General features: G+C 43.1%; 2 protein-coding genes across 2 annotated transcripts in view; both read right to left on the reverse strand.

Moving 5' to 3' along the window:
* Positions 1–2573, reverse strand: part of LOC113035369 (protein TANC1-like) — a 49119-nt gene extending 46546 nt beyond the window's left edge. Inside the window, exon 1 of the mRNA XM_080299687.1 lies at positions 2553–2573. Coding sequence (XP_080155813.1) covers positions 2553–2573 — 21 coding nt within the window. The remainder of the gene's footprint in view (positions 1–2552) is intronic.
* Positions 1–11846, reverse strand: part of LOC145425230 (protein NLRC3-like) — a 611895-nt gene that overhangs the window by 352351 nt on the left and 247698 nt on the right. The gene's annotated exons all lie outside the window — the stretch shown is intronic.

An 11846-nucleotide genomic window follows, 5' to 3' on the forward strand; every position in this document is an offset into this window, starting at 1 on the left:
TGCCACCAAGGCAAAGACTAGTGCACTGCCGGGAAGCTTGCCTCAGGTATGCTTTTATCCACACCTGACTAGGTGTGGCCAATTAGCACCAGCTGAAAACACTGAGACGATTAGAAGCTGCAGAGGGACGTAACATTCAGTATTGATATTTGTAAATGTAAACTATGAGGATTTATTTATTTTTAATTCTTTTCTTTTTTTCTTTTTTTCCCTCTTTTTTTCTTTTTCCAAATAAATGTCCCGATTGAGTAATGAAACTAACCCAAAGGAGAATTCTAACAATATTAGACAGGCCATTCAATATGCTTTATCGTGGACAACTCGTGGCTAAAAACCCACACACACACACACACACACACACACACAAACCTCTAATCAAACATGAAAACGGATAATCCATCTGAAGCTTCAGACAGCCGTCAGACAGTGAAACACTGCCATCTGCTGGACTCGAATAACAAAGACGCTGCTTTGACGGGTGAGGGAGTTTCAACAAGTCTGCAACGACTCAAGCATCAAACTACAGAACTATTCTAGCGGACATGGTGCTCTAATGACTGCTTCATTAACGCAGCTCAGAAAGGATCAAACATATCAATAAATTATAAAACACAAAACGTCTCTTATTGCCCAGGGCTCAGGAAGTGAGTGTGTTCCTTATAGCCTATTAAACCTTAGCAGGTTATTTTGATGTGTTACAGATGAAACAGCTATCCAGTAACATTCAGCTACAAAAACGCTTTTTTATAATTACTTTTTTACAGCTTCGCACTTTTACACAAGTTTTATCATCAGTGTCACAATGGCTGCTGCTAAAATTGAGTACAAGATATTTGTTGGCCTGATTAAAAGGTCTTGATGCGTGCTCAATCATCAGGGAAGTAAATCTCCAAAAGTTGATTCTGTTCTTCTGGACGTAGCGTTTTCAGTCAGAGAAACCAGCCGACTGAAGGAACAATGGGCTGGGAGGTCAGTTCCTTAATCATGATTATGCAAATTCTCATGACCATTGATCAACAACCACTGATCAATGGTCCTGAGTACCATTCACAGAGAGTTGGAGAACGGCTGCAATCACAGCATTGTAAGATGGTGACAGATGTACCCTTAGGCCCCCTCCTTGATTCAGAGAGGGTCTTTCCCTTTTCACGTAAATGGCCTCCTTGACTCCGCCCTCAAACCAGCGTTCATTGCAGTTATTGTTGACAATCACATTGTGTCGTGTAACCATCCAGCTCACATATTCAATGTAAATGATTTGTTGAACTGAAGACATGATGAATGTTCCTGCATTAAAACACATCCAGCCTAGTGTTCTCACTCTCCCTAAATGGATCTGTTACATTAGTGATATATGGGAGTTGTGTTTCAGTCTTTTCCACATGAGGACATTTACATTTAGTTTTTGCTTTACTGATGAGTGGCTGGTTAACCTGCAGTGGTTGAAGCATGTGTCGGTCGTCTGGAAGAGTAGGTGTAGAAGACGTCTTTAATGAATGTAATGCTCTGAAGGTGTCAGTGATTACTGTGAATTCATTATAAAAGTGGATTTCAGTGAATAAAGTGAATAAAGACAGGCCCTCATGGTGACGCTCAGGTGTCCATAAAGTGTAACAGGAGAGCTTTGTCATACTTTCAGAGATTTTACATGAGCCAGTCTTTCAGAAATTACATAAATAAATAATTCATTCATTCATCCACAGGAAACACAATGCTCATATCTGAAAGTAAACTCTGATATATATCCCCGACTAGAGTTACTACTAAATAAAGGATCGCCCCAAAACGACTAAATATATAAAGACACTCTCCAGAAGAAGTTAAAGGGATTTTATTTATTGTACAAGCAATATCTTCATAAGAATTACAAATTCTGCAGACATATTACCTTCTTACTGAACCTGAACAACTCACACACAGATGTGTCTGCTGCTTATCTTTGTTCAAACATGATGTTTTATCTTCTCTTCAAAACACATTACTCATCTTTCTGGCATCGTGTTACATGAAAACACCTGCATTCTACCTGTGTCATTGTACCACAAAGACAATGATTGCAACACTGTGCTTGCAAAATAGAAGAAATAAGACGACCAGCAAATACATAAAAGATGGTAAAAGTGATTCCATCTTTGTGTCTCCTCCCATTGTTTCCCCAGTCTGTCTAGTTCCCATATTCCCAGGACACCGCTGGACAACAAGTGGGTATTCCAAGACTGAGAGACAGCCAGAGTTGGCAAAAGATCAGACATTCTCCACTTAAGTAGAAGTAAAAATACTATTGTTCCAGTGAAAGTTAAAGTACTGATTCAACTTCATTACTCAGCTAAAGCAAAAAAGTACAGGCTCGAAGCGCTTACAGAGAAAAGCAGACAACAGAATACAACAGAATGCTGATGGCGGCAGTAACACACACTTGGAGGAGAGGCTCCAGCCGTCCATTCCAGCCCTATCCCTAACATTAACTCTAACCATAACTTTAACCTTAACCCTATCAGGTCTTGTTTTACAAAGCGATTCATGATTAGAACAAAAAACACATTTACACATACCGATGATTTGTCACATAGCATCGTTACCTGTTGGGATGAGAACGTGTTGTTTCCAGAGCACCACAAATTGGGGTGTCTGTAGCTCAGGTAGAGCAGGAAACCTACTAATCAGAAAGTTGCTGGTTCAATCCCCGCCTGCTCCAGCCTGCATGCCAAATATCCTTGGGCAAGACGCTAACCCCAAGTTGCTCTCCGATGCATCCATCGGGAGGATGAATGCGTATTAATGTTAGATAGAAAGCACTTACAGAGAAAAAGCATAGAAAAAAGTGAGTGCATGAATGAGGCAAGTTGTAGAGAGTAGAAAGGTTTTATACAAGAACCAGTTCATTTACCGTTATATTTTAGTTTCATTTTCAGTTCTGTACTTTTTACATGTAATATTGATTCATTAGATTGACTACATCCATTAGACCTAACTTGCTGACAGCAAATTTAAACAACCGTAATAATTTATTTTCAGCGTCTGAAATATTTATTTAGTTTGTTTTTTGTTTTCTTTTTGGCTCCTGATATTAGTCAACTACTATTTGTCAATGTTGAACTAATAATGAATCTAAGAAAAGCTATTTGTCACGGTTGGCCAGCGTCAACCGTGGGGATGTGAGGAAGGAGGAGCCAGGCACGGAGCTCTGAATGCAAGCAGTGCGTTTATTTACAGTGAATGGAAAATAACAATAAATCCGCAGTGCGTTCCCGACTCCCGTGAAATGTCCTCTTCCCAGTGCTAGTGTTCCTTGTCTCCGCTCCTCAGTGTCTGAGCACCCCGTGCTCGCTGCCCTCTCATCTCCACGCTTCTCCTGGGGAGATAACAAACAGGCAGCCGTAAGACAAAAACAATGCGGCAGACTATCCGTACTGACTGGCCGAGAGACTAACGTGAAGTCACGCAATGATCCAGCGTCAGAGAGAGCGCCACCGCATTCTTAAGTAGCTCCTCTGACAAGGCTTGATCAGCTGTGTGATGGTCTTCAAGTGTGGCCAACCACCTGGCAGGGCCACACCCACCAGGCCTGAAGGTGCCTGTAAACAGGTGCTCTCAGAAACTCCGGCATCCACACACACACACAGATATACCTGCAAGCAGGGAGAACGAGGGACAGCACACCAAAAACACACATGTCCATAACTGCTGGGTCGTTTAGACTCCTGAGCTGTGCACGAGGGGTCGAACACCCACTGGAAGGCCGGGCACTGGTTTTCAACCGTAATATACCTGATGTGCTCAGGTAACCTGTAGCGCCATGAAACCACTGTCACACCAGGGCGCATAAAAATGATGCTTTAAGAGACTGATGGGATCGGGCAGCAGGGAAAACATCCACAAAATGCTACTTTCAGTTTGACTCCCTAAGACTACCTAAACTAAGTAGAGTCATTACATGCTTGTTAAAAGCAAACTCTCATATAGTTTTTAATGTGCTTCTTTCATTACAATGACTAGATAAAGAATGTGGCCCTGTCTCTATTTAACACTGGCTACCCCAAAATGTTTCCAAACCTACAACCGTAACTTTCACTGAGAGATTTTTAGATACGGTTATTGAAGCTGTGGGGTTAATTTTTTAAGTAACATGAGAGAGAGGCAGCAGCATACTGTTAGATTATAATATTATTTTATGCCATGTTATACCCCTAACTAAAGATTGTGAATTATTATGTAGTTTTAGTTTGCATTATTCTCCTGAATTAGAAGAAGCTGATAACTATTGCATTAGTTAAACTGATTTGCATTACATTAGACTGCTGATTTATTGTGGATGAATGATATTGTTTTATGATGCATAATACTGCTGCAGAAAGTCATCGTCTTATTTGTCTGATTAGAAGAGAACAGAGCATGCTGGAGTTTTCTGCCCCAACTCAGCAGGAGCAGATAAATGGGGAGCCAAGGTCGTAGCTTAGGCGCCGTGTGAGAGAAAAGCATGTGAATGTTTAGGCTTTTATGATAAGGTGGGAGAACCAGAGGCTATAAGAGTTTGAGCAATGCTCCACCATTTTGAGATCTGAGGCTGTCTGCATCAGTGTCCATCTCCCACGCGTGTGATCATCATCGTTTGACTCAACCCGACCGGACCAGTGTTGTTATTGTGATTTTTCTCTTGTCTCCATCCCCAGTATTTTGAACCTTAACAGTACCGATTTAAAATCCTACATGTCTTTGTTCTCAGGTTTTCACGTTCACAAACTTTGGTGTCCACGCTATTTGCCTGCCAGGCTGACAATGATTTAGATCACAGAAACATTTTTAAGCTGTTATTCCTGGTTTCACAGTGGAAAACTCCGGGTAACGTCCATTATCTTTGCTCCTGTATAAGACTTTCCTGAATGCTGAGGTTTGGTCTTCCACATGAAATTCAGTACTTTTGTTTCAGTTTCATTAATGATGCATTGATTTTGGACATCGATATAATACATATGTGATACACGACAGTCTTTGAGTCCGTCCTTCTCATATATAATCCCACTGTTTTTGCACTTCAGATGATTCCAGTAATGACTGATTTAAAAAAGAAAAGTGAAATGTTTCTAATGAACTCACCACGATTCTTATTACAAACTTCATTAAGAGCTGCTGGATCAACAGGGGTGTCCTGGATTTGTTAGTAATATAATATAGTAATATATTATTATTAGTTTTAATTATTTAGTCAAAAATCAATTCCAGACTGCTCTGAGCAACATGCTGCAGCGAGAGTCCTGACAGGGACTAGAAACAGAACATTTATTGGCTCCCTGTTTTATCCAGAATAAAAGATTCTTTTTTCTTTTGTGTCCCGTTTGGATCTATAGCCATCAGAATTGTTGTCTTAAGGCCAAGAAAGATGCCAAGAGGATTTATTTTACCAAGTGGATCATCATGGCCTTGCCATATTGGTCCATTTGATTGACCTTTATTATAATTATGAATTTATTTTATTTTCAGTTGCAAACGGGACAGACATGACTGTGGGATAGGACAGGGAGAAAGAATGAAAGAAAGAGAGGGAGAGAAAGAAAACCAAAGGGGAGAAGAGACGGTGAGAAGGGGGGGAAGAGAGAAAAAAAACCCAAAACTCCTGGGTCACCTGTATGGAGAAAAAAAAAACAGAAGAGAAAGCAAACAACAAAGAGCAACATAATAAGAAAAAAAAAGCACCATCACAATAAACTAGCTAGCAGTAGATATCAATAGTTACTAAATAATAAACGATATTGTGCAGCACGCAAGATAGACAGCGCACAATGTGCTTTGAGGCAGCAGCCAAGAAAGCTGTAGTCCGCGTCTGTGAATACCCGTGTGTACACCTGTGTGCATACCTGTGTGGATCAGCATGCTTGTATTCCAAAGGTTTCTCCATGTAACGATCTGCTAGGGAGTGTGTGTGTGTGGGGGGGGGGCACAGCCCCGTCCTCCAGGGCATGAAGCAGGTATGAAGGAGATCAAAACTCGAGACATCCAGAGGCCCCCAGAACACAAGACACCAAGGAAGACCCACAGAGGGGCAGCCGCGCCACTGTCCCAGTAAGAGCTGAGGAGAGTCCCAGATGAGGGCTCATTCAGCAGCCGCAGAGCAGAAGCCAAGGGGAGTTGCAGTGACGCGCCCGTGAGCTCCGCCAGCAGCCAGCTGTGCCTGAGTGCCGGGGGCACCCCACCTCCGAAGTGCCCCAGGCTCCAGGCCCCGACAAGCGGCCGCCAAGGAGTGAGCCGGTGTGTACCCGGACGCCCACCCCCAGACACAAAGAACCACCAACGCACCGACACCTGAGGGAGTCCGCCACCGGCAGGGGAAGTGGTGGTGGGGGGAGATAGGCCTCCAAACCTTGGAGGGCCTGAGATGTCCCCAGAAAGGTGGCGTCTGATACCCAACCTGACATATAGACACAGACATACAGGCACACACAGACACAAACATCCATTCCCACCCTCATGCTCTCATATGCACTTACTCCACAAAGAGACGTTGTACACACAATCACACTCCCCAAGCGTACTCTACGAACTGGGTCTAGGTACCCTTGCCCCTGGAGGGGGGAACTGCACCCAGACCCAGGTAGTGTCACCCTTTTCCCTGCGGTGGGGAGAGGCAGACCGCCCCGACTCCGCAGCAGCAGGGAGGCCCCACACCCCAGACCGCAGCCGGACGGCCAACTCCTCCTAGCCCCCCCGCTCCAGCAGGCCGCAGAGGATGGGGGTGAGAGAAGACTCCAAACCTCCCTCCACCCGCTCATTGTAGTGTTGATGCATGTGTGTTCTAAGGTGTAATTAAAACCCAGGAGGGCATGGAGCTACCTGCCAGAGAGCAGCAGGTAAGCGCATGGTCCCTCCTGCTAGCCCTCAATGTCTACGTGTATTTAAAATTGAGAGGTGGGCAACGATGCCAGGGGTGAGGTGTACACCCTGATGGTAACTTGGACTCCGTGTATCGTGCCCACCCCCAAGATCCTATATGTATGTGCAATGAGGGTGTGAGTAATGTGAATGTCTAAGTTGTGGGATAAAATTGTCCATCTCCCACGCGTGTGATCATTAAAATCATCGTTTGACTTAACCCGGCCGGACCAGTGTTGTTATTGTGGTTTTTTCTCTTGTCTCTTGTCTCCATCCCCATATTTTGAACCATAACAATACACACAGAGCATCAGTGATAGAAAGCTAGGCTAACATAGGGTAGCTACCTGTTCAAGGAGAAACATGTATAGGCCCATCTCAAGTGCCAGTGAACATCTAAATGATTCAGGGAAGACTTTGGAGAAAGTGCTGTGGGGAGATGAAACCAAATTCCAATTATGTGGCTTTAACTGACCTTTTGAAATACGAGTGTGATGCAAAAAGTAGCATCCCCGCAGTCAAGCAGAGAGATGGAAACATTATGATGTGGGCTACAGGACGACTTAGTCGGGGTTCCAAGCAGTCAGGAAATGTGACATCGTCAGACTGCAGGCCACGGATTGGCTCGTCAGTCGCGGCACTCAATGAGTCATGAGACGGTGTCTTTCACTAAAATCAAAACTGCAGTTTTTTAAAAACCCTGCAACAAGGCAAATAGCTGCACAACACCGTGGTTTCCAAGTGTGACAAAAAGCCACAGATACATCATTCACACATTCACACACTGGTGATGGCAGCTACATTGTAGCCACAGCTGCCCTGGGGCGCACTGACAGAACATTGCAGAACCTTCAGCACCTCGTATGAAAAATATTTGACTGTGTGCATGCTTTTAGCACTGTTTGGATTTGAGAAAATCTAAAATAAATCGAAATTTGCTTTTAGAAGTTGTTTTATAAAGTTCAGTGGTATATTATGCATACAATAGGACATCTATTTAGATTTACATCTTCCACAGAAAAAACTGCACATTACTGAAACTTAGTATACTGGACTTTGTTGTTGTCCCACACAGGTTCAATTTCGAGTGGTAGATGGCTCAGTGCTCAGTCAACCAAGATTTTATGATAGTGGGCACAATGAGATAGATAAGCTGCTTGTAAACAGTACTTTTATGCTCTCTTTTTCCATTTGGATAAGAAAGAAAGAACCAGGAAACAAAGGCAAACAAATAATCTGTGCCTTTATCCCAGATTCACATTATAGGAACAGCTGCTCAATGACCACTGTAGTCTTTGCTTACAGCACTTTTATCTAGATCTATGCAAAGTGATCCACTACACCTACTTTTACAGTTAAATCATTTTATGAGCACTGATGCCATTTTAATCTGAGTTTCTACTCAAATACAATCAGTAAAGAAAAACACAGTCTGTGACGTTTGTTTTGAAGGAAAAGGTATTCCCTGCAAATGTTTATCTGTGTGAGACTATTCAGAAAACAGTCATTTTGTTTTATAGGTGAGACACTTGGCCTCTTTTTTCCTTGTTCTACGTTTGTCTTTTGTCCGATTACTCTGGAACACAAGATGGAAAACTGATATTCTCATGTTAAAAATATAGAAAAAGGATTTTATCACCCATAAATGTTAACTTCTCATGCCTCTAAGCACAAGCAGGAGCAGAAGTGCCCTCTGCAGTTTGTGTGTGGAAGTGCAAAAGCTTACAGCACCTGGTTTTCCCAGGCGGTCTCCCATCCAAGTACTGACCAGGCCCGACCCTGCTTAGGTCACGATATCGGGCAAGCAGAGCTGAAGAGGAGGATGCAGGAGGCCTGTGTGTGTTCAGCAGCCTGCTGCATTGGAGTTTGCCTGGTAACAGATGACTCAAACAGCCCACACACCCGCTGGACGTGACCGCAAACATGCCCCCCTACACCTTTTACATAGCCCGGCTGCTCGAGTTCTTTTGCTGGTTTTTCCCGCGACCCCCCACCTTCTTCAAATCCAACAAAAGTGGTATCAAACGTTTATGCTACGTTTGTGCTGTAAACATTTTTGTTTGTGCTGCTATCATTTTAAAGATATTCAAGAAAATTTCTAGAGGTCCCCAGAGGTCAACCAGCCCCCCCACATTAATTAAATCAAACAAAACTGGTGTCAATCAACTGTGCTACGCTTGTGCTGGTTTGTGCTGCTAAAATTCTCGTTTCTGCTGCTTCTGTTTTAAAGATATTAACGAAAATGTAAAGGTCAAAAGGTCTCTTCAGTATCCTTCCTGATGGCAGCAAACTGAAGACGCTGTTGAAGAGATGAGTGGAGTCACCTGTAATGAAGAGGACCTTTCGAATGAGGCAGGCACAGTAGATCTCCTGGGGAGGGAGGCAAGAGAGGACCCTGCAATCCTCTCCACTGCTCTCACTACCCGTTGTCATATTTTTCCTGCAGGACCCAGTGCAGGAGTCATACCACACAGTGATGCAGTTGGTGAGGATACTTTCAATGGTGCTCTTTAGAAGGTGCTCATAGTGGGGGTTGAATCTCTTGTCAGCAGAGTGAAGAGAATTGTTATGTGCATTATTATTCAGCCCCCTTTGGTCTGAGTGCAGTCAGTTGCCCATAGACATTGCCTGATGAGTGCTAATGACTAAATAGAGTGCACCTGTGTGTAATGTAATGTCAGTACAAATACAGCTGCTCTGTGACGGCCTCAGAGGTTGTCTCAGAGAATACTGGGAGCAGCAACACCATGAAGTCCAAAGAAACACTCTGATGGACGTGTGGACAGCAATGCTGCCTTGAACAGTACCGATGTTTCAGGGCTGGGTGACGTTGTTGGGTGGGACATCTACATCCTGACATATCAAGGTTACTTTACTTTTAGGTCAATTTGCTTTACAGAAAAATAATAGCATTTGTCATCAAGATATTTATATGACTGCACTTGCTCAGGTTTGTCCGGATTTCAAACTGTTCTAAAAGTCTTTTGATTCAAATCTGGGGCTGTGTTATTGAAAGAAGCAGAGAAATCGATGAACTGAAGTCCTTTACTCTCTACATGTTTGACAATCAGGTGAAGTAGAATCAAAAGCACGTCCTCCACTCCTCTATTGGGCTTATGTGCAATCTGCATTGAATCAAGCTGAAGTTCAGTGTCTTCCATAATCACATTTCTGATGATTTTTTCAAAGACTGAGGTGAGGGCAGCAGGCCTGAAGTCGTTTAGAACTTTTGGACGACTAGATTTAGGACCAGGAACCACAACAGCTTCTTTCCAAAGAGAGGGCATGAACGATTTATTCAGAATAACCTAAAATATGGGACTGAGTTGTCTGTGACGGTTCTCAGTCATCCAGGTCATTGTAGACTAAGGAGCTTGCAAAGAAAAGCGTCTGGACTTCTTTGAGTTGCTTGAAGACGTTTCACCTCTCATCTGAGAAGCTTCTTCAGTTCTAAGGGTCAGTTGGTGGGGAGTCCCAGATTTAAACCCAGTGGGAGTTTCCCCCCAAAGAGGGACAAAGGACCCCCTGATGATCCTCTACGTAATCATATGAGCCAAGGTGTGAAAGCGGGTGGGGGTCCTAATCAGCCAGGGTTTCGGGTGAGCTCATTGTGAAACCTGGCCCCACCCTATCATGTGATTTCCTGAGGTCAGATGGCCCAGGATGTGAGTGGGCGTTAAGGTGTCTGGGGAGGGAACTCAAAACTGGATTATAGATTATTTATATTATATATTGATATTATTTATCTGAATATTTATTTATCATAACTCTGTTTCTACACTCACTTTATATGAGTGCTTGTTGTTTCTTGTATATTTGCTGCTATGACAACTCAGTTTCCCTCCTGGATTAATAAAGTTTCTCTGATTCTGAAATACAGTGAGCCATTATATTTGTAGTTTCTAACTAACAATATAAAGGCTCAGCAACCGATAGTGCCACAGCACGTCCCACTGGCAGCTGAAGGAGCTTTTATACAAAGGACTTTGTAATTGAAGCTTTATTTATACAGGTCGGCTCATTGAGACTCAATGTCTCATTTACAAGAGAGACCTGTTCCAGACACACATATTAAAATTACAACAATAAGAGAAAAGTTTGTGTAATGTACTCAGTCACATTAAAAACGAGAACAAGTTCCCAGAGATGGTTTCACAAAAACATGTGTACGTCTTTTGAAGTCTGCAAGTGAAATCAACGGAGAGCCTTAAATCCTTCGGTTATGTTTTCCATGAAGACGGAGCAGAAAAGGAGAACGCCTTCTTCCCAAGCTCTGCATGAACTGATGGAACAGTGGATGTAATGATGTCCTGAGACTGCAGGCTGTGACTAAACTGTTTGCCTAACATGTACTCTGATGAATAGGAGGCAGTAACCCAGAAACAGATTGATAGATAAAATGATACTAATGGACCATCCTGTGTAAGACCAATGAGGACCAGTTAACCAGAGAACACAGAGTATAGTGGTGTTCTTTTGTTGTAGAGAAAGATTAAAAATATAAGACACTGGCTCAGCTATGATATTTGCAGCCAAGTGCAAGAAGGAAGGAGAACGATTGTGAGGACGAGTTTCTGGTGTTGGGGCTATTCAAAGCCTTACAAACCTCTTCTACTGTGACAGGTGTGAAGGAAAAGGTATCAGTAAGCAGGAACTACGAGCAGAGTTGTGTGCAAGAGGTTTACCATCAGATACTGTGCTGAACAAAGAGCAAGAAGCAACAAAGTGTTTGTTAAAGCAACATTTCAGTTTTGTGTGACACAGGAGTGGAGTCGATATTTAAGTGAGGAGGAAGCTCTGAGGAGTCACAGCTGGCAGAGACACTTTATAGTTTGCCAAAACCTCCTACGGTCGTTTGGACTGTCAGTCGTTAAAGTAAAAAATAGTTACATCTTGATGATGGAGGCAGTAATCCGATTACACAGCTAATGAAAACGTAGCCAATCAGCATCAGAGCCAGACTTCCTGCCCAGGCCTGGTTT

This window comes from Astatotilapia calliptera, chromosome 3 (genome assembly GCF_964374335.1).
Source record: "Astatotilapia calliptera chromosome 3, fAstCal68.1, whole genome shotgun sequence".
Lineage (NCBI taxonomy): Eukaryota > Metazoa > Chordata > Actinopteri > Cichliformes > Cichlidae > Astatotilapia > Astatotilapia calliptera.